The 26,946-nt window shown below is 36.0% G+C and overlaps 2 protein-coding genes across 6 annotated transcripts; one reads left to right on the forward strand and one right to left on the reverse strand.

Moving 5' to 3' along the window:
* Positions 1-634: 634 nt before the first annotated feature.
* Positions 635-6,056, forward strand: LOC125843671 (uncharacterized). Of its 2 annotated transcripts, none has more exons than XM_049522840.1 (7): positions 635-922; positions 3,074-3,138; positions 3,233-4,137; positions 4,613-4,808; positions 4,928-5,113; positions 5,245-5,621; positions 5,715-6,056. In XM_049522840.1, exons 1-7 carry the CDS (start codon positions 729-731, stop codon positions 5,856-5,858), a joined length of 2,067 nt encoding a protein of 688 aa, XP_049378797.1. In that variant the 5' UTR covers positions 635-728; the 3' UTR covers positions 5,859-6,056. The 2 variants fall into 2 exon arrangements, with proteins under 2 accessions (XP_049378797.1, XP_049378798.1); XM_049522841.1 differs by having other exon boundaries at positions 636-922; positions 3,083-3,138.
* A 1,315-nt stretch (positions 6,057-7,371) lies between these two features.
* LOC125843657 (E3 SUMO-protein ligase SIZ1) lies at positions 7,372-21,443 on the reverse strand. 4 transcript variants are annotated; one of them, XM_049522821.1, is made up of 18 exons: positions 21,198-21,443; positions 20,895-21,033; positions 19,952-20,032; positions 18,985-19,027; positions 18,318-18,390; positions 17,482-17,656; positions 16,902-17,038; positions 16,051-16,119; positions 15,128-15,215; positions 14,974-15,049; positions 14,540-14,613; positions 14,090-14,197; positions 10,620-10,781; positions 9,956-10,060; positions 9,778-9,858; positions 8,500-9,700; positions 7,857-8,004; positions 7,372-7,771 (listed from the first exon to the last, which is right to left on the reverse strand). In XM_049522821.1, exons 2-17 carry the CDS (start codon positions 20,916-20,918, stop codon positions 7,976-7,978), a joined length of 2,526 nt encoding a protein of 841 aa, XP_049378778.1. In that variant the 5' UTR covers positions 20,919-21,033; positions 21,198-21,443; the 3' UTR covers positions 7,372-7,771; positions 7,857-7,975. The 4 variants fall into 4 exon arrangements, with proteins under 4 accessions (XP_049378778.1, XP_049378777.1, XP_049378775.1 ...); XM_049522820.1 differs by having other exon boundaries at positions 7,857-8,144; XM_049522818.1 differs by having other exon boundaries at positions 7,857-8,168.
* Positions 21,444-26,946: the final 5,503 nt, after the last annotated feature.

Raw genomic sequence — 26,946 nt, forward strand, 5'->3', positions numbered from 1 at the left:
CTAATGACACAAGATGTATCTCAACATCAAACTCATATTTATTTAGTTATTATTACTAATTCAAGCTTGATTGTTACAAATTTTCAAACTATAAAGTTCATTATTACCTTAATCTTGTTGTTCTTTGGATTGATTGATGCTCGATCTCGTTTAAAGTCTCTTCTTTGGTGTTGTAAATTAATTACTACCTCAACATTTTCCCTAATACACCAAAAAAAAACGTCTTTACATTAATATTAACTTTTTGTATAGAAATTTAATAACATAAGAATACTACTATACATGATAACATAAGAATATATTACTCCCTCAGTTCAATTTTCTTTGTTATCAATACACTTAACACACCTATTAAGAAAATAATAATCGACATGATATTTGGTATCAAATCTTAAAAAATAATTTTAGAAAAAAGTAATTAATGTTAACAATAAGACATGAAAAAATAATAATTCGTTTTTCTTAATGTGTTAAAAAGACAAAAGTGACAAGTAAAAATGAAAATTTATTTTTGGAATACTAAACAAGTAAAAGTAAACAAAAATTTAATAAAATTTTATGTAAAAATTATTATTTCCATATTTATACTTCCAATCACAATCAAAATCAATTTAGAATTTCTAAAACCCAAACTCTTTCCCTCTTTGTACAAAACTTCTTTTCAAATTGCAAAAATATCGAGCACTGTGAGCGTGAGCTGAACGGCGAACGGAGAAAAATCGCCGACAATGAGTGCCGGCACCGGCGGAGGAGGAGAACGGAGCTCGCCTGCACCTAAACCCTCAAAGTTCGCGGTGTATCAGAATCCAGCCTTTTCTGCTGCCCTAACAACGAACAGTCTTCGTCCTTCCAAGTCCACTTTCGTTTTCATATTCATTATTTCCATTGCTTCTGCTTCTGCTCTTCTCAGGAGTTTTTCTAGGTACTTTTATTTACTTGCGCTTTTCATTGTTAATTCTAGAGTTTTAATGGTTAAAAAACACAATCTCAGTGCGCCGATTTTTCGAGTTGTATATTTGAACTATCATGAGTTTCATAACTATTAACAACTATTTATCAAAACAGACCCGAACCATTTGTTGTTGCCTTTTCCTATTTGAAATATAACCATAAGGGAACAATACACAGTTGAGTCGTTCATGTAGTTAAAGGGATCAATCTATAGTTGAAGTGTATTTTGATGAATAGTTGGTTCTAGTTCAGGTATGAAACTCGAAAATTCGGGATACTTTTAAGTATTGTTTTTGGCTCTTCACTCTTAATTATATTAAATTGGAACTGAGACATAATTGTTGTTGTTGCTGATGAGGACTCACTATGCCAATAGAAGATAACAAAGGTAGATCCAAAATTTGAAGTTTATGAGTCCTATGTCGACCTCATGTTAATATTATAATAATAACTAGACTCACAATCAAATATTTATACATATTTAGTAGATTTCTTAATATACATATACAGTGTATGTGCAAATGCTATTGGGTTCTCCGTTCTCGTGAGAAAGCTATGTGTGGGACTCTACATCCGTCCCTGTAGGATACCATGTGCCAATATAGGACTTTAAGTCTATCGGACTCGCTATGAGCTTGTGACAAACTAGCAACCTTTTAGGAAATAAACTTAAGTGAGTTTGAGTAGTACCATAAGCTAATTTTTAGAAGTTGAGCTTTTTTTTTTCATGAAGCACATTTTGAACCTTGGTCAAGCACAAATTTTTCTATAATATTGGCAAGAGTGCTTTTCAAATTGATTTTCCAAACACAAATTGGTGTTCTCCAAAAGTACTTCTTTCGAAAAGCACTTTTTAAACTAAGAAGATTTTAGAAGTTTGCCCAAACAAGCTATGAATTTGTGTATGTTTTGAAGTTTTTAATTATATACAGCTATGGGCTGTAGGTGTGGAATTACTTGCATTCGGTCATGACTCATGCTTGAATGGGTTAACATGATAGTTAGTACTTGTTTGTGGAGTAAAAGGGTTGAGAGAGGAGCAATATAATGTTCTGTCCACATGTTGGAACGGTTGAGAAAAAGAGGGGAGTTTGTAGTAAAGCTAAAAATTACCTGCTTTATGTTTGTCTTCAGAATGTGTGTGTCATTTGATTAATATGGATTGCTGAAGTTTATATTATTTTTTGCATATGCACACTTTTTGTATTGGATTCTAAGCACACTTACCATGTCAATGGAGATTTTATGATGTGAGCATTAACAAAGTACATGCATTTGGATGGATAACCGTCTTAGTTCAAATTTGATATTAACATCGGTTTGGATTTGCCTAAAACCTTTTCTAGCAGCGTGAGGAGTATTATATTTCTCTTTCTCCTCACTTTTTAAAATACAAGCAAGGGGCTATGCTTTCTACAACAATAAAGTAGTTATCTACTAGCCATATTTCTCTCTTTGATAATGTCATAGCATGGTCTTGAGGAATTTTGGAAGGTAAACATACCAAGATATGCCTAAAGGTTTTAGCTTTGATCATTCAGCACCGAGTGAAACAAGTGTCCGGAGACGCCAAATAATGTGTTTTAATTTAGGATGTTCTTTGTCTTTTTATTGGAGAGCTAATCCGATGCTTACTGGAGATAGACTCCTAGCTATTAATTATCTTTGTTTGGTTTTGTTTAGTATATTTGCATGTTTAGTATGGAAAAACTCTATCATTCTGGTGTTGATTAGGGCAGTGGAAGGGATGACTTTACCAGGTCCATTTTTTAATTCTCTCTTGGCCTCTCTCATGGAGACTTAGATGAATTAATGAGATCGTAGCTGAACATGCTGCCTTAGTTTAACTCTTACATAAATCTAGATGGAAGTAGTTCTTGTGCTTACCCAAGCTGCTCTGAAACTTAGTGTTTCTTTTTTGAATAAAATAATGGTAAAAGTCTTTACATTTTGACCCTGAATTAAGTTTCATAATAAAGGAAATAAGGTTTATAAAACCTAGTTAAAAGGCTTGAATAAACCCTATCCGCCCAGCCTCGGAGAAAGAAAGTAATAATCATAAGAATGCATAATTTTAGTTTGGTAATCCGTGTCTTAGCTAATAGGTTCATTTGAATTTGAGTGGTTGTAGGGAAAGCGGGATTGCCGACAGCCTGAAATTCAGATATGTTTCTCAAGAAACAGCTTGTAAGTGATGTGGTCCTATTTGATTGAACTTAAACATTACTGCATCAAACTTGTTACCAAAAACTTGTTACTAATGTTTTACCATTATTTTCAGGTCTTATTGTCAGACTCATACAGACTTTTGCAGCCATCGTCTTATTTGGAACCTTTCTCGCCCTTGTCAAGGCTATTTATTTATGTACAACGAAGACTGCTGATGTGTCAATTATGTCTCCTACCAAAGGAACAAAGGAGAATACACGTCTGACTAATCGACAATTAGGGCTTTTAGGGATTAAAACAAATGTTGGGCAAACTACCATGGACTCTTCGACGAGACCTCCCAAATCAAGAGGTATCTCAGCCTCTCCTTCAAATGTCCTAGTCCCCATTCATCAGCCAATTTCTAGTTCAAACCATTCATCTAGACTTAGTAGTGACAAAGTTAGAACTGGTAGTGGAACTAAAATACCATCTTTTGGCACCCCATCAAAATCACCAGCTTCCCCATCCTTATATCTTGTTTCAGCATCTTCTTCTCAATCACCTCCAATCCAGTCTTCACCAGGTGGGGAATTGGTTGTCACCCCTTGGTCGAACAAGAGAGCTACTTTTCATAAAGAGATTGCAACAGAGGAACAGCTTGAAAGGTTCCTGGCTGATGTTGATGAGAGAATTACTGAATCAGCTAGCAAGTTGGCAACTCCACCGCCCACCATAAGTGGGTTTGGTGTAGTCAGTCCTGGTAACCTGCCTAGCTCCACTAATACATCTGGAACTCCAAGAAGTACTCCTCTAAGGCCTGTTAGGATGTCCCCTGGTTCCCAGAAGTTCTCAACTCCACCAAAGAGAGGGGAAGGCGATCTACCGCCTCCAATGTCAATGGAAGAGTCCATTGAAGCATTTGGACATCTGGGGATCTATCCACAGATCGAGCAGTGGCGTGACCGACTCAGGCAATGGTTTTCATCCATGCTGCTAAAGCCTTTGCTTAACAAAATTGATACTAGTCACACAAAGGTGGATTCTCGCTCCAACTTTTACGTTTAGAAACTTTGTTTGTTAGCTTTTATTTTTTCTTTTGATACTTGCTATTCTGCCTTTCTCTCATTCACTCATGTATTTTCCTCTTCTTGGCACACTTGATGATCTTCTAGAAGAATCCTAACTGTTGATCTAGACCACTCTTTTCTGTAATTCTGGTCATTGATGTCAGTTTGAGCTCCTTCGGTTCTGTCTTCACACTTATAGTGTGTCAAAATGACCATGAAGATTGGGTTGTAGCTTAGTACATCACAAGGATGTAGCAGAAATGCTCTCAAGACTTGGGAGATTCTTTTGATTGGTTGTAGAAGGAAAAAAAAAATGAGAAATTTTATTGATTAAATAATCAATTAAGGATGAAAAGTCAAATTTATGTGACTCAAGCAATATTAGAAAAGTTTAAGCTCCTTTGTCATTTTACTAACCATTTCATGCATAATGGCGTGCTTAGGTTATGCAAGCTGCCGGCAAGCTAGGCATTACAATCACAGTTAGTCAAGTTGGAAATGGAACACCTGATACTGGGACTGCTGCTATATCTGCTACTGAGAGGACTAATGAATGGAAACCCTCATTTTCTGTTGACGAAGACGGTTTACTTCACCAATTGCGCGTTACTCTTGTCCAGGCTCTTGATTCTTGCATGTGTAAGTCACTTCTCCCTATAAGGTTATGAGTCCTGCAATTCATTATTCAAGTTCTCTCATTGTTGGATGTATCGATGTACTAATTCTTAAGTATCTTGTTGATGCTTCTTTATTTGCAGCAAAGTCAACTTCTGGAGTTCTTCAACCATCCTCGCCAGAGAACCCCCTGATCCCTATTTTACAAGAATGCATTGATGCCATCACTGAACACCAAAGACTTCATTCCTTAATGAAAGGAGAATGGGGCAAGGGACTGCTGCCACAAAGCGGTGTCCGTGCAGAATATACAGTACAGAGGATTCGAGGTAGTTTGACTCTCAACTTTACCTTGCATGTCAGTCACTCTTGGATCTCCATTATGTTCTAGGAGTAGAGATGAAGTATGCTGATTCTATATCAGTGTTGCACGGCTAATCTGGTTTCAATTCCTTTGCAGAGCTTTCTGAGGGAACCTGTTTGAGGAACTATGATTATTTGGGAAGTGTAGAGGGTTATGGGAAAGGAAACAAGAAATGGAATCCCGAGCTTCCAACCGATTCTCATTTGCTCCTATATTTGTTTTGTGCTTTCCTGGAGCACCCAAAGTGGATGCTACATGTTGATCCTACAACTTATGCTGGAATCCAGTCTAGCAAAAATCCCTTATTTTTGGGTGTTTTACCTCCTAAAGAAAGGTTTCCTGAAAAGTATGTAGCTGTTGTGTCAGGTGTTCCCTCTGTGCTCCATCCAGGAGCTTGCATATTGGCTGTCGGAAAGCAAAATCCCCCAGTTTTTGCCCTATACTGGGATAAGATGCCTCAGTTTTCTCTCCAGGCAAGTTATTGTTACTAAGATGCTCATTTTCTGCATTTTTTCAGTATCAACGTGGCAAGATCAATCTTATAGTTCATGTCTCTCTCTTTGCAGGGACGAACAGCACTCTGGGATTCAATCTTGCTGCTGTGCTATAAAATTAAGACCGGGTATGGAGGATTAGTGCGGGGTATGCATCTTTCTTCATCAGCATTGGGCATTCTACCAGTTCTTGATTCAGAAAAGGACGACCGCTGAACATGAATCCGTCTTCTCGTAAGATTTTTGTTGTAGCTTGGTGAGATATATTATCCTGAGATAATATGGCCTCACTATCAGCAATTGTAGTTGTGAAATTCAGGCTCTTAAACAAAGAATCAAAGATTTTAGGCAGAGATGCTCTTTCCTTCTTTATTTTACTGCAGAATTACACCCCTTTCAGCAGTTCTTTTTTTTTTGGATACTAAACTTTTCTAGTAAATAGATTTATAATTATGTCAATATTTGCACTCCCCGTTCATACCCATAGTAGTAGCATTTTTATTTCTACTACTCCCTATTTTTTCCAGTTCTTCGGTTATTACATTATTTTGTTATTGTTATTCCTATTTGTTTTCTATATGCTTTATTTCTTTCCCATTATTTGATATGTCCTCTCCGTGTATAGTTTACTCTTCGGCGGAGATCGCCCATACATACAATTGGTCTTCCGTATAGTTGGCCAATGGTGTGCATATATGATTTTAGAAGGTGGAATTCATCCGCATCCATCTAAAGTTGGCACGGCTTTTCATTTAGACCTTTCAGGTAAGTCTTATACATTTTAAACATTTGTTGTGTCATTTGACACTTTTCACTGACTCATGTTAAGGGTCATGTTTATGAATTATGCCTTTGAAAAAACATACATTGAAGTTAGTTGATGTTTCACATATATACATACACATGCTTCCAACCTCTCCTTTAAAAACACATACATAAGCAATTGGTCATGTGTGTTAATGCCCGTATATCTTTTAGAATAAAACTAACTGACTCCGTTAGACACAAAATATTCAAAGTAGTGAACGATACTCATTGTCTCTACTAGATCATTGCCACTTTTTTTTAGAGTTTCAAGGTCACGAAGGAAATTTAGGATTATCTAAACTTTTTGTTTGTATTAGTATGATCGACTAACTTTGTTTGACCTTAGATTTTGTAGATCCATCAAAAATAATCTAGTGAAAATAACTCATTGTTTCTACAAGACAAACTTTAGTATATGTTTTTTAAGTTTCTACATCACAAAACGAGAATTCAAGATTATTTCATTTTCTCATGTATATTAGTCATAAACTTTTTAAGATATGATCAATAGACTATGTTTGATCCCAAATTTTATGATTCTAGTCAAAACAACCTACTAGACGATACTCATTATCTCTACAAGACCAACATCATTTTTTTTCACTTTTGGGGTCATGGAACAAAAATTCAAGATCTTCTCAACTTTCCTTGTGTATTAATCTATGAATTTTTCAGAACAAACTCTGTTTACTCCCAAGTTAATTCAGTCGGTATCGTAGTCCATTTTTCTAAATGCCAGTTTCTTTAAATTGACGCTGTTTTAGGCATATGTTCGTTAACAACAGTTTAAACTACCAAACAGATGGAATACCAAGGCATAAAGGAGAAACTAGTAGTAGCAATTATAGACACAACTAAGACAAACAAGAAGCAAGGGTTAGGCAAAGTACTCCGCCACCTACACATGACATGACATTATCATTAGAACAAGCTCTTATCACGGGTTGCACAATCCTTTCTAATTCTAAATGCATCAACTAAAAATAAAGAATCGGAATCAACGAGTCCCATCACTATTCCTCTTACCACCTTCCGTCGCACCAAAATTATTAAAAGGTCCATTAACGGTTAAACACATTCAAAACATTATACATTTTTATAAGTTAGTTTAAACCGATTTACAGGCTACTGGCTTCACAAATGGCAAGAGGAGATTTCAAAGCGCTAAAATGCCTATCCCTCTATATCCAGAGTTCATTTACCAGTGGATGTTACTAGAAGTTTTTGTACTGAGCTAAGCTGTCCAAAATATACAGTTCACCAGTGAGTCACCTTCCAAGGATTCCATCCGGAAACGGAAGAGAAAAAAAATGTGATTGGTCCTGTTTGCAATGGAAAAGAAAGTGAGGTGAGGACGCAAGGGAATCGGGAACATGATATGACAAGTTTGCAGGTTGGAGTACATACCACTAAGAAAACTCCTACGTTGCCAGCACAGATGTGAGAGGATACTTTCTTGTTGACCAATGTCTGTTCACTAGCAAGCTCATCTTGTCATATCCACATACTTTGCTTAGCAACAGTAATCATTGTTCTGCCACCATGGAATCTGCTCCTATTCAGAATCCGAATCAATACTTAGATACAATCTTGGTCTTACAGAACGACGTTGACGAGGAAATGTAAAAGGACTATCTGATCGTTCTCTACTGCTCTTAGTTGATCTGCCGTCATTCATACCAATAAGCAATGAAGCTGCACAAACAGGAGCATCACTACCTACATTTAGAATGGCTCCAATACATGAATCAAAACAGGAACTTCTTACAACACATCTTAGCTCTCATATGAATATCTACCAGGAAAAGTAAATTATCTCTAAAAGAACAACACTGCAATACTCTGTGAATTGTGCTTGTACTGCAGTTTCTCAACTAAGCCTGTGGTACATCTAAACAAGAACAATCGCCTAACTAGTTATTTTGCACGCAAAAGTGCAAAACTCACAATGCTAATTCAAGCAAGTGTGGATAATGATCTATCTGTGCTCTCCTCACACCCCACCCCTCCAAAAAGGGCAAAAAAAGAGGTAAAGAACAACAGGAAATACCAGTGTCAGCCAATGAGTCCAAAGCAGTGTCTTTAGCTTGTACTTGCTGCCCAGAGCTTAACCCATTTGCAACTGCAGAATCACCAGGAACTCCTCCATCACCACCAAGCCTAAGTGAGATCCAATCTTCAGTACCAACGCCATTTGAAACATCAGGCTGATCCCTCGTAGCCTCAACTGACGTATCTGATGGTCTAGTAGGAAGAAATATCTGAAGTGAGGGGTCATTACCACTAAATCCAAGGGGATTATCAACTAAACTGTCATTTATATCAGCATTAGGGCGATTGGTGTATGTTTCAGGAAGAAGAGAAGCAGATCCAATGCCAGTATCTGCAGCCAACCCATACCCACTCATAGAACTGGTACAGTTAATAGATTCATGCTGCACATCTACTATAGATCCTGAAACATCAGCATCAGAACTAAATAACTGAAAACCAGGGCCACCTTGGGTTCCAGAAGGCAAAGACCACAAGTTGATCCCAAATTCATCGTCATTAGAAGAATTGAACAGCCCCAGGCATGAATTCCCACCATTAACAAGCGCCGAATCATGAAAAGAATCCGGAATTCCTAGTGGTTGAGCTGGAAAAGAAACTACAGGTGCATCACTATGGTTGTTATTAAAGACAGCTCCAGATGGGATAATTGGCTCATTCTCTTCATCAGAATCACTTAGTACAATAACTTCAGCATCTCCTGCTGGTACCGACGGATTTCCGTTGCCAAAACCATATGGTGGGTCAATATTAAGAGAGATGTCCTCAAGATCAAATGCATTGTTCGAGAATTCAAGGTTCCCATTACCATCCTGATTAACACTGCGATCTTCACCTTCTTTGCCACTCCCAGTGGCACTGCTGCTCATTGGAATGACATCCTGACCAAAATTTTCTCTCAATCTATTTCCAGATGAAAATGTCTGGTCTTCAGGTTTGCTGATTTCCCACAATCCGTCTCTGTTCTTCTTCAATCCAACTTTAAGGCCATTTCCATCAGAGCCTCCTTCCTGTTTAACCTGCTTAAGAATTTCAGGCTTAGGCTTCGACTCTATATCTGGAGATTCACTCAGAGACCCATCAGGTAAATGCCAACGTCCAAGATCTCCAAGACTCCTTCGATCAGATTCTGTCTTCGCGCGCCAAGAACCATCAGGTTTCACTTCGATTTCTGTGACATCTTCTCCACAACTACGCATCTACACCGCGAAACCGCACAAAAGCTCAGCTAAATGCTAAAACAGAGTTGCTATCCCCAAAAATAACCAAGCAATACCTGAGAAGTAATTCGATTGAAATATGGATCTATGATGACATGCTCCAAAGAGTAGTTCTTAAGACAGATGGGGCATTGCCACTGCATCACATGAACAAGATTTGTCAATAAATAATATCCGGTGGATATACGATGAGAACTTGAGACATTAGTTCAGTTATGGGTTATAGTTGCTTGCCTTCCTCGACCTTTGATTCATTTCAACAAAGACGTCAAGATCAAAGCAGCCCATGTGTATACAAGGTTTGAATCTTCCAGCAACTTTCATCCTTGAACCACTCATCTGTTATGCATATAGAAAAGAAAATTGAACCCCGACTCGTGCTGCATTATAAAGCAATAAAATATTGCAACAAAGCAACAGAGAGGACAGCATCCAAATAGAAGCAAATTATTTGAACGCTGACATGCTATCCTCCTCCAGAAAAATTAATACATATAATAATAGCAGGAGACATGGTGGACACTAGTATAGATGGAAGACTAAAGGGAAGCCAGTGCTCCACAATGTTTTCTTGATCAGGTGATGCCCAAAAGGTTGATCCTGTGGTTTCTTGTTCAAACCATCAAATAAACACTTAAATAGCATCTATGACTAAGATTGTGCCTAATGGAGGTTCTTGAATCAGAAGAATATGACCTCTAGGATATCGGCTACGACCACATTGTATGCAATTGCACTAGCTTGCAGCTTGATTGTCTACTTTGAACAAACCAAAAGGCCCACTAAGTGAGGAAGAGACACAGTAACAAATATGCCAAGATATAACACAATGATAAACTAAACAACACTAACTAATAGATGTACTGTAAACAGGATTATAACTTCAGTATGCACTTACAGGGCAGCGAAGATTGACAGGAATACAATCAGCAACAACTTCCAGATCACTATCGCTATCAGCATTTTCAGTGGCTGTCCCACCACCAACACAACGACGAACGCGAGCAAGGGCATCTTCAAATTTCTCACCATCTGACACCTTCGGGATCATACTAAGAACCTAACAATAAAACAAAGGTATATCAGAAACATGAAACAGTCCATATATAAGATCCCTTGTTTGTTAACATGTCTATGTTAATGTAAATGGTAAGCTATCAGGAATTTTTATTTTTTTATAACAATATCATGAATATTATTTTTTGGGGGGGAGAACAATATCAGGAATATCAAGGCCACAGTTGGAAGGGAGCGACAGGGATCTCAAGCAGCACCAACACACTTCTTAAAAACAGAAATAGATTGGTTAATGCTAACGGCTACTATAGGCATCAGTATAATCTTGATATCATGAAAATGATTGATTGCTTAATTCTCTGTAATCAGACAGAATCATGTCCAGTAAAGAAAATCTTACCATCCAGTGAATGGGCAGACAGATTTTCCATTACCTTATAGAAAAAGATTTTGGTACCTGTATCCTATCACAGTCCGAAGGTTGTGAAGAATGTGCAGACATTATATTGGAGCACGAGTGTTTTAGAAAATGATTTAAATAAGTGAAACAAGGAAGATGAGGGAAGATTGGGCACCAACAAAACAAAAATACTTCATAAACTTGGATAAGGAGATCAGCGGAGGAAGGAACTGTGTAGCTGAGGAGATTTCTCATAAGTACTAATCAATGTCTTAGATAAAAGATTAGTACTAGTGATGGACACCATATATCATCATTTCAGAATGCAATTCTGGGAGAAACATTGCAGAATGTACTTCCGGGAGAACTACTGAATATCTTATGATATTGATAATGGATGTGCCTTATAAGGAAATGGGCCCAGGTATGTTGTACAAGTAGGACACCAAGGAAGCATACATCATTTAATTGGTTTCCAAAGCATACATCATTCAATTGGTTCCTTCACTGCAAGATCACATGTCAGCTTTGGAGGCTATTCATAAGCCTTAAAGGTTTCTCCTGGACTATGCCAGGAAAGATTACAGAGGCCCTTCAAAGTTGGGAAGAAGTCGGGGTTCTGGCAAGAAGCAGATGTAGATGGAGAATCATACCAGCCAGCATATGGTGGACAATCTGGAAGGAGAGAAATTCTAGGTGTTTTGAGAACATAGAAAATAGTATAGAACAGATCAAATTGAATTGTATCTTGATTCTATGTTTTTGGTGTAATCAGATTTGGTCTAATGATCCTGTTTCTATTATTGATGTGTTAGATTCATTATAGACATAGGATCATAGGATCTGGATTTACTAGTAAATATGGCCCTAGTACAGCCCATGTACTGATCTGTTTCTATCAATAGACACTAAGTTACCAGTTTCAAAAAACAAAAAAAAATAATTATATGCTAGAGACAAATGGATTCAGGAAAAAGTAGAGGTCTGGCTAGATATTGCAAATCATCAGCTAAACTATCAATAATTCAGAATAACACCCTTTATGCCTCCGTTGAATGTACGAGGGGAAAAGGAATTGTCTCCACTAGTCTTTATCTGTTCCTCTTTATTTTCATGAAAAGTTTCGGGTTGACAAGGTGACGGAAGGAGTGATAAAGCCTTGGTACTCCCAAAAATACTAGTGGTTTGAAATATCAATATACACAAAACAGAATTTGTACTAATGGAGGAGCTACAAGAGATCCAAAATTGGCAAGAGTTTGGGGTCGTAAAATGGACACACCATCTACAAGTTAACCATGGTATCTGGGTCAGCTTACGCGCACCTCGACTAATTCCACGAGATACGTGCCACCTCCCACCAGCAACAGATACCGGTATCTTCCACCAAGGCTAGAAAATATGGGAAGATATCACCTAGTGTTTTTTCGTCTCTTGCTAGGATTTGTAGTTGAACCCTCATGGTTCTCAACCCACTTCGTTGCCCCCAGGCCACACCCTAGGGTGCTTGTTGGAAGACAATATTTTTTCCAAGACGAAAAGATAATACCATTGAAATCCATTCATTCAAGCTAATACTACATGTCCTATTTGTATATGCCATCAACAATAGCAATAGGAAATAGAGAAAATGATTTTTCCTGTGAAGGAACGGAGAGGAAACTGAAATGATATTTTTTTCCCTTGTTAAAAATGAAATATTATTCGACAAAAAGAAAAAAAGATTCACCTATCAAAGAGGTTTACAGAAGTCTAGAGTAGCCCACCTATAATGATGCAATACTTAAGTGGATCTGGAGTTATCCCATGAGAATGCACTATGAGAAGGGTGATAACCACCATAAATGGATTATTGATGTAATATTGGGGAAAATGGAGTTGCAAATTCATAGGTTTCCACAGCTACATTGTCAAAAACAATGTTTTTCTTTATGTTCACATTTAGTGTGGGGCACGCGACTTTGAAAATAGCATTTCTACATGTTTTTGGTTTGACAAATGATAATGAACTGATTATCTGGGTAAGAATAACAATGGGATCTAGTGGGATATAAACTTCATAGAGCCATCCAAGATCAGAACATGACGAGGTTTACAAGCTCCTACAGCTGAGGTATGAATGCTCAGTAGAGGGAGAGGCAGAAGATCACATGATACGGTGGGTGGGAATTGGGAAATAGAATCATTTTGAGGAGAAATTGTACTATAGTAAAGACGTTATGAAACGCCAAGGTGCCGCCGATAGTTGCTTTTTTTTTATATAATGTGCAGCTTGAAATGTAAGTACTCACCAAACATATTTTTGAAAGAAGAGGCGGATTGTTGTGAGATGGTACTATACAGGCACAGGATGGGGAAAACATAAATTGTGTCCTATATTTACAAATTTGCCTCATCTTCTGGACACCTGTGCTCTTGCCATTTTATATCAATTGGGTAGTATCTCAGCCTCTTGAGGCAATTACCAGCAGGAGGAAGTATTATCAGCAGGTCACAGAGAGTAGATCGAAGTAAAACAAAGGCAACATGAAGAGCAATGCAGCTGTGCCTCCTTTGGATAATTTTAAGACAAAATTCTCAATAGAAAATAAATTTCTCGGCCTTTAGGCTAAGATCAAGCTCTCCTTAGGATAATTTGGGGGGGGGGGGGGAATAGGGAAGTAATGAAAGGGATGTAATGAAACAGTCTTTTCCTTTCATTTATGTTTGTGGTGCAAGGAAAAATGCTTTATATATCGGTTGTTGGACTTACTTGATAGATGAGTGTGGTGGTTGAGCTATATTCATACATTGTAAATACCTTTGACATCTGACTAGTGTGCTCTTAGCGAAAAAATAATCGACTTGTTAACAAAGTAAGACTTCAACTGAATACTAAAAAGTAACAGGTAAAAAAGGTTTTTTTTGCAAGAGAATCTACATAAGGCATAATGTTGATCAAACTTAACTACCTGCTGAACAGTACGCCGCTTCACAAGTCTAACCCCTAAGCAAAAGACACGAGCATCACATCCTGTTAATGTGACCTTGTTGATTCCATCTCTGGTGCATGGTGTGATCTGATAAAATGGTAAGGTGTGAATTGAGAGAAATGTCTATAAAATGAACTACAGTTTTGCAGTAAATGTTCCTGGAAAGAAAAAAAGAAGGCTGAATGATTTATCCCAAAAACTTTTCTGAGACCAATTTGACCAATCAATTGTGAAAACTTGCATTACACTTCACACATTTATTTGGAGTTCATATGGGACAATAAGATTTGCTACTTGTTCAATTTCAGCATGCCTACACAACACTCGAAGATAAATATATACACCAAAGTGGAAGTACACACCCAAATACACACACAACAATTCACTTTCCAAGAGGCAGAAACAGAAGTGCATGTAATTAATACTCACTATAGGGCCATCATCTCGACCATTAGCACCCAGCAATTGAGAGCCAGGTCTATTTATCGCGCGCACTGGAACCCCTGTTGGTTGAGATTCAACTGAAGTTAATGCACAAGGGAAAGATCTTCTAGACCCAAAAAAAATTGTAAATGCAATCTTCACTCTATTTATGGCTATTGAGTCTTTGCAGAAGAATACAAGGGAAAAAGTTGCGTAGACAATATTGTAAGTTAAGAATGGTAAGGATCCCAGAACACAATATCATGTTTACCTCACCCCTCCAAGTTCTTATTAAGGCCAAGAAACTACGAACTTGAGAGAAAACACAAGACATTATATTTTTCCCATGAAAGAAGAAAACTATTGAGAAGAACATAGCTTCAGCATTTACTTCCAATTGGATCAGGATTAAAACCGAAGCAACATAGGAGAGAGCATACCATTCACCTGCAAATCTGCATATTGAGGCCACTGCATTCTAAATTGTACCTTGTCGTTGAGAAGCATGCACCAAGCCTGACAAGTTAGGAGAACGAACACAGTGAATATAAAAGGACTTCTTTATCTTAAACCATCACCAGGAAAACCAACAACCTGGAGATCATATTCCTGTTTAGCCAACAAGTCTCTGTCAGCTCTAGTGATCTGAAATGTTTTCTCAATACTCTGCACAGGGTTCGTCCTGAAAATTCACAGACGAGATAGGTAATTAGGAAAGAAATTACATACTTGCTTAGCTACAAATACAGAACAATAACAAAGCAGAACATGCCATGTGGATGATAGAGCAAGTAATTCAGTGAGGAAAATAGAAGCATAAATCCTCTTAACAACAGATATCTGAGAATCCTGGCTCTTACATTCATGGGACCATTTGCCACAAAAGACAGAAAAGGCTTACACATGTCACACACCAAAAACTCTATCAGCGAGAAGACAACAAAGAAAGGCAAAATCATACATTTCAAAAGAGCAATCTATCTTGGATGCAACTGGAAGTTCAAACTGATAACCTGTTCTCACATAAAGGTTGAAGCCAACTTAAAATGGTCAAGCTATTACATGATTTCATCACCTTAAATTGCACAAACTTCTGACCTAGGGGAAAACATACAAATACAGATGCAAACAGATCCAAGACTTGCACTTAAACACTAAAATCTTGCATGCACAAGATACATGACTAAACTAGTGTTTGGAGTCTTTTCACCACTTTTCGAAATTCACTAACCACCAAATGACTTGCCCTTAAATCAAAAGTAGGTTATAGAAAAGCTGCCTTCCTTTTTTTCATTTCTTTTTTGGCTTCCCATGCCAAAGGTCATCCTTTGACATCTTTTCAGGGAAACACAAATAAAAATCTCTCTCAATTAATAGTAGCAAGAACAGGCATTAGAAACTGCATGTCCCGAATCTTCACAGAATTAACCCCATAAACAAATTAAGCCAAGCAAAAAGAGGTGCAGCAATAATAAAGAACAGGATAGACATCAGAAACGAAGTTGCAGGTAACTAACCCATCGGCAGGAACGCTTGTAATGGCCAACTTTGCAGGATACAAAGGGTGTCCCATTGTCACCCAGAAGCTGCATATAGGGAATTCAGTTATGGAAGGTGAAACAAGCATTACCATATAAATCCTGTATGTAACAAAGTAAAGCCGCATCAAAGTGGTCATTTAAGTATCCATATTCATGGTGAATGAAGTGTCAGGCCCTACTGCCATGCACTGAGAATCCCAGGTTAGGACCCACATGTTTACCAGGCCTATGGATAACAAGTTATAAACTTCACATGCTATGAATGTGAAAAGTTCAATACAAGGAAAAATGTTTTTACCCAAGTGAAATTTCAGAGCAATTGCATAAAAGTTACATCAGTTAAGGTTCTCAAATCAGCTAATGCTAACAACTGTCTCAACTACTAGATCGCGTCATTGTACTTACAGATGGAACAAAATCACCCCTATACCCATCACAACCCCTTGGTTTCTACATAATATAAGGAGAGCCAGCCCACTTTTCTTATCCGTGGCTCCAATACATTGGCTCATCTCAGAGAGGAGAAAGCAACAAATTGTAGCCTAGATGTCAAATTGTTCTCCTCAAGATATCAAAGATTTTAAATAATAGGAGACACCTTTTATGAGTTGAAGAGAACTGTAGAATGTATATAGTAAGTAGACAACTAAATTTTGCATGTTTGACATCTAAGACATTTCAAGAACACAATTTATTTGACAAGAAAAATCCTCCATAGCCACAAATACAATGCAACACTCCAGTAAATGGAAATGCAGCCAAATCACACAATCCCTCCTGTAAAAGGAACCGATAAAAGTGAATTGAACACCAAAGGTGACACTTACGGGTCAGCACGAACCAGTCTGCACACTTCACAGTAAAATGTAGTAGGCGGAATTGGTGGATCACCACCCTCCATTGGCTTATCTGGTATGACAACACAACGAATATGTTGCCATGTGTGACATCTTCTGTCTTCACACTGCAAGCATGATTACATCATGAGACACAAATGTGATACATCAAGTACAAGAAACGGAAGCTTCAAATGTTCAAGCTGACACCATATCCAGTGCACCCCTCATCGTGGCAGAATTTATATTTCAGAAAGGCATACTTTATGCTGAAATCACAGCTTCATCATAATAGCAACACAAATGCAATTTACAGATAAGCATGATAGTCTACAATGTTAAAGATGCAATGCTGTACCGGTCCAACCAGGAAATATGATAAGTAATTACGCATCTTTGCAGTGCATAAGCAGATTTGGTATATCTTTTGAAAGAGAATCAGAGCTCAAAAGGATGTTTGCACACTCAAAATAATACATTGAAGATATGCATATTGGTAAGAAAAAAAGAAGATATGCATGTTCATAAAAACGAGTAAAAGATATAAGGGAAATTAGTGCAGAAGTAAAACCTGAATCATCGTTTCAGTTTGTAATGAGCTTGTACACACACAGCGAATTTTCATGTGGTAAGAGTCTTCAATCTCCTCTTTCAACTTCACATTACTGGTATCCGAGACAACTTGTGACTTTGATGCTAGGTCAGTTGCCCCAGTTGCCCCCGTTGCCCCAGACACCTGCATTTTTCTGGCAGACGTAGAAAGATCACTATGCATTGGAAGTCATTGATTAAGGTAGAAAGTTAGTAGATACCAAAGTGTTGTCGCACTTAATGTGGGAGAGGTAGGGGGCTAGCTTCTTCCTCTCCTCTTCTCATTATTAGTAGTATTTAGTAGTTGCATAGTCTCTTACTCTTCATTGTGTATTACTATTTGTTGTTGTATTTGCTTTGTATCTTGCTATTTTGTTGTCATATTTTTCTTGCAACCCTGCTTCGTGAACTTTTTTTTTAAAGTGGAGGGTCTATAGGACATAGCCTCTCTGCACCCCACCTCCCCCCACCCCCCCAACCACCACACACACAGAGGTAGGAGTATGGTCAGCGTACATCCACCCTTCCACCCTTCCAGACTCCACTCGTGGGATTATACTAGGTACCCTGTGCTTGTTGGGTATGTTATTGTTACGAAGAAAGGTCACTCATCACTATACACAAAAATGAAGAATTTCTTCGAGTACCAATTAAGAGGCAAAAAATCTTCCTTCTGCACTTAAATCTTAAGCTTACATGGAAATATTGTTGACGAACATGTCCAACAGATTGAATAATGGGATAGGGGTCTTAAACATCAAAGTCCAATTCCCCCCTTTTAGATAAGTGTGTCCTGAGATTGAAACTGCTTTATACCTGTAAATGTCATCAACAAGTTTCGCAACGTCTTCCTTCCCAACACTGTTTCTCTTTGGGAACAATCCTGAAGCTGTCCAGCAGCGAAGAAATATTAGAGAATCAGTTATCAAAAGGCTGTGTGTTCAAACACATCTTCTAGCTAAGAGCAAGATATATATATATATATATTTTCATGTCATGTATATATATACACACACTAGAAGAAACCCACAATTAACAAGTACATGAGTGCTTCAGTTTTTAAGCAATTTCACTATCATCACACCTCCCACAAAAGTAGGAGTAAGGTCTACATACATCCTACCCTCCCCAAACCACACTTGTGGTATAACACCAGGTATGCTGCTGTTGTTGTTATCACACAATGTCCATCAAGACAGTGGGAAGATCTAGTTATGAAAAATGGGTAAAAAAATTTATGTGGTGGACTAAGGATACATTAGTTAAGATTGAATAGTGAGGAAACCAGTTACATCATATTGAAAAAAGAAAACCCAAGAGGAATGACTCTGTATCTTTAGCAACTCCAGTACAAGATTGGCATATAAAAAAAACAAGCAAATGAAAACAGAAAATGGGTGAAACACAAAGAAAACCACCAACAAACCAGACGTGTCTAACATTTCCCCAACAGCTTCTTCAAGCAAGAAATGGAGCTGCTCACCTCGTTCATCAGAGAGTGTAGCTACTATGCGATCAACAAGGTCCTGCAATACCAAATACAAGTGTCAAGCATCAAACTAACATATCGATGTAACATGTGTTGTGCAGGAATGTAACCAGTCTATGCATAATCATGAATCTATAAAATGTTGATGCTAAGGCTAAAGAAAAAGAACAATTGACATGAAGGAAGACAGCATAAGACTTGAAGCTTGTTTGGCCAAGCTGCCGAAACCAGCGTATTTGAGAAGTACTTCCTACCAAAAGTGTTTTTACCGGCAGCTTACTTGAGAAGTACTTCTTACTAAAAGTGGTTTTACAAAAAAAATGCTATGGGAGAGTACTGGTTTTTTGTTTGGCTAAATTACGTGAGGAGTGCTTTTGTTAGTCATTCGTGTTTGGACAACATTTTCATAAAGTGCTGTCAAGTGTCAAATAACGAAAGGTAAGTTACTACACTAGTTCATTTGGTGGAGATGAACTTTTAATTTGGGTAATCTAGTCCTAAAAAACCAAAACCACTTGCTTTCAGGAGAAACTGCTTGTTTCAGCTTTTGTTACTACTTGACAAATACTTATTTCCTTGCAAAAACTTTGGCCAAATAGGTTATTAATTAATGTGTTAGTCAGAGAAAAGGGAAAGAAAAGCCCTCCTATTTCAAGGCAAGAAGAGACAGCTCCAACGGCAACATCATTTTATCATTTTGCCAACAACAGATGAGGACGACTAACTAAACTCAGCATGCGCAGAGAGCCCTAAGTTAATCAAAATATAGATAAAGAGGAGGGCATGCCATAAAAATTGCAATAACCATGGAAAACAATACGATCAATATTACAGGCCTGCCTCTCAGAGTGATAATGTAGGACGGTATGAAAGGTGAAAGCATCAGCCAGCAACTTAAACAAAAAGCAAGGAAGCTGTGTTTCAACCAGCAACTCTAAAAATGCATGGAAAAAGTTCAAACCTGCTTCTTCCCCTGCTTTGAAAGACCAAGCTGATTCAGAACATCTTTGAGCTCCTTTATCCGAAAATATGCCAATTTATCCTATAAGATACAATTAATCGTCACCAACAAAACCAACCAATTCACAAAAGGTTTGTCTTGGTGTCTCCAAAACAAATGGTCCATTTATTGATGGGCGAACAACAGGGATTCCCAGCAGCACACAGTATTCAGTACATTGATACAAAAACTGATCTGTAAACCACTTCCAGAGCAGAACCTATACAAACAGGAATTTCTAGACCAACCAGTACTACTTAATTTCTATTTTAGAATCAGAACATTATGCAACATGCAATTTGACACATAACACACCAAGCCGCACAACCATATAATTACTGACAAGGGAGGCCCATTTTGGGCGCATAAACGCCAGAATCAATGTTTATCTTTACTATGTATGTTCACATTCTCCAAAATCTTCCTTTTCTAAGTTTTGTATGTTCAGCCTCCAAGGCCTAGCTCAAGTGGCAAAAGGTGGAGGATTTGTGGCTTAGGTCACAGGTTCAAGCCCCACGCCATGAAAAGCGAAGCCCGGTATTTAAGTGGAGAAGGGTAGGGGGCACGCCCATTACCACCGAGTTTAGAAAGCTGTGATTGGTCCAGAGGGCGGGTCCCAGACGGATTTCTCGGTTATCCAAAAAAAAAAGTTTTGTATGTTCATCCGATATTTTAGTACTTATCCGATATTTTAGTACTTATCGGTGACTTATCCAGTTATCCTAATCACAAGCAGCAAGGTATATCACACTAAAATTATCCAAGCATTTCACTGCTTCAACAAAGAGTCAAGCCGCCACAACATATGAAAATTAAACAACTCTAAGCAATGTTCACAATTAGCACCAAAAAAATTAAAAACAAACAGTTCAACAACAACAACAACAAAATTAAATCTAATTACCTTGCAGCTAGCAACCAAATCCATCTTTACACTCTTCCGCTGGTACACACAACTTCAAACAAACCTTACTCCGTCGTCGAACTATCCAATTAATCAGCCACACAAAATCAATCCATCCAATGTCCAAACAAATATTGATCTAAATAAAAATGAAAGTAAAAAAAAAAAAAAAAACAGTAAACCTCAAAATACTTCGATCAGAATTCCACACAAAAAAACTATGCATGTTAAAAAAAGTCAATTCATAAGAAAAAAATAAATTTGTATTTCTTTAGCAAATAAGCTTAAGGAGGTGTTTAGTACCTGGATTAGATGAATCTATGCGGGTTTTAGAAAGAGACTCCACCGCAACGACGGCGGCGGTGGTGGTGATGGCGGCGGCAGATTTTCTCTCTCTTCTTCTTCTTCTTCGCCTTCTCCGTCTACCTCTTCACAATTGCTGTGGTGGCGATTTCTCTTGACCGAAACCGGCATGAAGCTATCCTCGAATTACTACTAACCAAAAGTTCCGGACGTATCATATGGTTTATCAAATCCGGTTTAATTTGTGATGACAAATCCGGGCTTTTATTCTATGTGCTCACGTGTACGTGGCCGTATCCTGCTCTTACTTCTCTTTATTTTGCCATTTTACTAACGCCGCCCCTCCGGAGTCCGTACTTCTCCCCCAATATTCGCACCAACTCGAAAAATAAATATATTAGTATAAAAAATAGTCTACTTTATCATTTAACATAAAATTTGCGTACATTATATTCTTCCATAATTAATATTGTTGGACTACTTTAGATCCTCAAACCTTATTTTATATAAAATAAAGGTTGCACGCATTATATCTTCTTCAGACCCTATTTTGTTGAACTATACTACATTTCCAAACCTTATATATTTATATATTGTAATTGTTTTTATAGTTAATAGGATGTATAATTGTACATATGATGAAAATATTATCAAACAAGGTGATAAATAATACAAATATCATACATATATTATTTTTTCTAATATATCTTATCAAATGTCTCGTATATATATGTGCAGTTTGGCCACAACAACATTAGGAAAAACTTAGTAATTAGTATTTAGCTATATTACTTGTCGTTTCTTGGCAAATATCTCATATTTTCAAGTTATAGAAAAAATTAGATATTGGGTCAAATTCTAGTATTCGGAAATTTTTTTAAATTATCCTAAACTTTCATATTTTATAAAAACATTCATTATTCATTAATCACAATTAATATCTATCTACAATCAACTCTATTAAAAAGAACAACTTGTTTTTAATGGGTGATAATTTATCTTGAATCACTTAATCACCTCAGTATGTGATTATTGTAATGCTCTTCCATTTTATTATTTTGTTGTTGTTGTTAATTGCCATCAATTATGTTATAAGCTTATTTTTTAACGGAATATGTTCATTATAAAATGATTAAATAAACTTATTGAATTTAAATAATTTTTAGAAATTATAGATATAATTATGTTTTTTGAAAAAGTCATATATTTCTCCAAAATTCTATAACCAAACGCATGCAGAAACTCTCTAAAAATATTTGAGAATATATGGTCACACACCATCGTAGTCTTATAAATACATATGTGAAAAGGATAAAATATACGTAAATCTGACTCTAAAATTTATGTGAGCTTGTTCATCACTTAACTTTGATAAAGTAATATAAATTTTTGTAAATATTTTCAGTAGAAAAAGACAATTAAATTGTGAGGAAGATGACTTTATGATTGGTGGTCCCCACGTCACTAATGGCCAAGAAAACGAGGAGGTGGATCAAATTAGGTTTCACATTTGGTAGTAGTTAGAAGTTTTGAAAAATCAGAACTCTTCTCAGCCGTCTGATTAGATGACTCTTTAGAAGTCTTTGTATATACAAAAATAATAATTTGACCAATGTGCATCTAGCAATTTTGAAGACCTTTTTTGGTTGTTACCAACTATATTGTATGATGATATAATAATGTTTGTTTTGATTTTTAGTTATATTTTATTGTATTGTATTATTATTTTTTATTGTCACGTAACAAAGAAAAATAATATTTTATGCATCAAATTTGATGTAATCGAGTCATTAACAATGTTTTTTCTTTGTGTTTGTTTATTATTTAATGAATTTATTTTATCTTTTAACCTATTGTTTTTATAGCGACTCTATTATATATTTTACTTCTCTTTAGATTTATCTTTTAAATTGGTAATGTGTAATGATAAAAAGTATAATATAATATATTCAAATATTATATTTAACTAAATAACATAGTATAATATAATACAATAATGATATAATGTATGACGAAATAATATTTGATAATCATCCAAACAAACTGTAACAATGATGTTTTGATGTTTCAAAAGTCTTTATAATGGATGTTATGTCTCAAGTTTTAATTGATTCGGTTTATATACTAAGTAGGTGTTTGGACACATGATTTGATATCGCGATATGAAATCAACATTTGAATATGAGATTCAAGTTGATTTCATATCATGAGATGAAAATTCTAATTCTGTAAAAAGCATGATTTCAGATTTTCCATATATAAAAATTGATCCACGAGTTTATATTTTGTAAAAACAATACCATGTTTATATTTACTAACCATCTATTTCATATGTAAATAAAATTTATAATTCTTGTCATTATTTTTTAAACTGTGTATATCTCATATTTCAATTATTCTCACCAACATAAAATTGATTATTACTTCAAAACAATTCTTATTTTACCATTTATGTTCACCAAATTCATTATTTTTTATCAAATTTATTTACCAACCAAATTGACCAAGAAATAGCTCAAAGTAACAATGTTGGTTCGTCTTCTCGGTCATATAATAAAAAAATGTAAGTTTAACGTGAGAAGATTGTCCATACTATGTGCGGAGATTATATAAAATTTCATGCATTACAATTTATGTATAGCTTTTTTTTTATTAAACTAGAGTTTGATCAATAAATGTTGAATTTTCTCATAATAGCTATGTGATAGTGTATTATGCAATTTTATATTTGCTTATTTGGTAAGATTGTATAAAGAATTGAAACAATTTTAATAGTTTTATAACTTGTGTTTTTTTTTATGTTTAGGAGAAAACATACAACATAAAAAGTTCAAACGGTATATATAAGCAAAACTTCAACTTCATCTCATGATTTCAAATCAAAATTTCATATCGCATGATTAAATCAATCCTAATAAACCTCGTTATGATTTTCTATAGTATTATTTTTTATATTTTTATACTTTATATTTTGAAAGATCAAATCAACAATAATGTACAGAAAAAAAAAAGTTGACTATTCAAATAGCCCTTTGGTGAAGTAATGAAAAGTGTGATAGAGAGGTATGGTAACAGGGTGAGCGAAGCGGATTGAGGCTTAACCTGTAGAAATTAATAAAATATTTTTTTCATTTTCAATTCCCCGTAAAGATCATCACTGAATATTAATAATTTTTCTTAATTTGGCCATTGATTCTGAAGATATAAATAATATGTCACGACCCAGCCTACATCCTGAACGTGGCCGGCACTTGAAGATCATTGATGGTCCCCAAGCGAACCTTCATCCTGACTGACTACTACTAATCCTTTTGAGATACTTTTTAAATGAAATTAACATCTGTTTTATTATTGTGCAAGTCTAGAACACACTCTTTTACCTCTGAGGGGACTTTATGGATTTATGTTTTTCATCTATGTGCTGGAGCCTATTTGGTGCGCTACAAGCGGAAGACTAATTCAAGCATGTAAAAGCTTAAAAATTGAATAAAATTCATGAAACTGAAATACAAAACTTTAACTCAAATGAAAAACTCTGAATATAAAAATAATATTCAACTCGCCATAAAATAGGCAACTTAAGTCTTTGAAACATTCAATAAAATGAATAATATAGATTTCTCAACTATACTGACTATCTATGAAGCCTCTAACTGATAAAGATGCAAGTCGGGACAAGACCTACGACATCTTGACTAAACTGAAAAGTAAATGAAATCCTCCGGAAACAAGGAGGCTCACCATAGCTAACTCAAACTCTCGAATGTATCAACGAATCTCATGTTGATAATCTTGAATATCTGTGTCAGCATCATGAGAAGATGCAGGTCAAATGGCTCAGTACGTGAAATGTACGAGCATGTAAGAGGAATTCTAAAACATAAACATAAGTTTGAAACTTGATAAAAAGGAAACATACTTACCTCTTCTCAAACTTACTCAACTCAAGGAATACTAAAGGATATTCAAAACTACTCAAACTTATTCAACTCAGAAGTACTTACGGATAAGATACTCGACTTCATAGATATGATATTCGACTTGAAATACTCAACTCTGAATACTCAACTCATGAATACTTAGCTGAACTCATTTCATTATAAAGTAGTTTAAAACAAGAGCAATATAAAGAAAAGGAAAATTGTTTAAAGCATAATGTTATAAACTCATAATCATAATATCATAAAAGACATACTATGCTCCCTCTCAAAGTCTACTTGTGCAATGTATGAATGAAGTCTCATACCCCATTCATACTAAGCAGAACCCCTTGAAGAACCATGCAAATACTGTTGTGGGAGTTTCTCTAACCGACAACCACCACTATGAGCCTAAGTGGTGATGCATCGTCTTGCCCACGCTGCCAGAACTGTCCTATACTTTGCAGTCATATAGAACACTTAACTTAGTGGATCCTCTAGCTTAACTCATGTGATCATCTAAAAAGTATGACCCATTAATACCCATGATAGCTACATGGTTTATGGAGACTTGAGTTAATATGAATTCGCATCCCCATATTGGTGCTCAATACTACTCCAAAAAATATACTTAGCTCATATGTTTTTAAAACAACTTCTTTCTTTGGTTTGAGATAATTACTCAAAACTTAGCTTAAAAGCTCTCTTGGAATCGATGTTCCCTTTCTTGCTCAAAACTCTTTCAAAAATCTCAGTTTCCTCTCATCTTAAATGTGAAAACATTTACTCTTGGGAATACTTAGTTCCCATATATCATTATGAAGAAAATGAACTTTACTCTTACTCTTTACTCAACTTCAAAGCTTAAGTCGTAAAACAAAGTTTAAACATTTGTAAAAGACTTCTTAAAATATGGTTCATGCCGAATTATGGACATGAACGACTCAATGCAAGGTTTTCAATAACCATAGATAGAACTCAATACTTGGAACTCAAGAACTTTAATGATACTACTCATTTCAAGAATGCTCAACTCAGAGGGTTCATATGAAATTACGAGCATGAACTACTCAACTCAAGGACTCAAATATACTTCTTATCTCAAGATTGTTCGACTTATAGAGTTCATGCAGAATTATGGGCATGGACAATTCAACTCAAGGACTTCATGGGTAACATGTAATAGTCTCATGATTAGAACTATAATCTCATATGGGAAAAGAAACTCAAAACTCAAGACTTAGAAATTGAAGATACTACTCCTCTCAAAAGTACTCAACTGATGAAGTTTATGCGAAAGTTTTGGGCATGAACGATCCGACTCAAGGGTCAAAATATCAATAAGGAACTCATGTATACGACTCTTCTCATTCTCTTACTTACTTCTTCAAAACTTAGTTCAAATCAATAGTTAATCTCAAATAGTTCATAATCGAACTCAAATGCTTTCTTGAACTCTACTCTTAACTCTCTCTTGAATATGAATTATGAATTCAAGAGTTATGGTTCATGTTATGAAGGAAATAGATGATAGTGTAGATTCATGAATGAATTTTCCTCACTCTCATGCTCACTTACTCGAGTCTTGAAACAAGTTACTAAAAGTTGTAAAAGACTCAACAAAAAAACTCAAATGGACTTTCTTAGAATGTTCGAAAAAACTCCCAGAACTTAACTCTTAGCTTTACCTTGAATTTGAATTATGAATTATGAATTTAAGGTTATGATCATGTTATGAATGATTTCTAGGTGTTTAGAAGTAGCTTAGAGTAGTTAGAATTGAAAAGGAGTGAAGACGCATTTTAAACGAACTCAAACGGGGCAAACGA

The sequence above is a fragment of the Solanum stenotomum genome, chromosome 11 (genome assembly GCF_019186545.1).
Source record: "Solanum stenotomum isolate F172 chromosome 11, ASM1918654v1, whole genome shotgun sequence".
Classification (NCBI taxonomy): domain Eukaryota; kingdom Viridiplantae; phylum Streptophyta; class Magnoliopsida; order Solanales; family Solanaceae; genus Solanum; species Solanum stenotomum.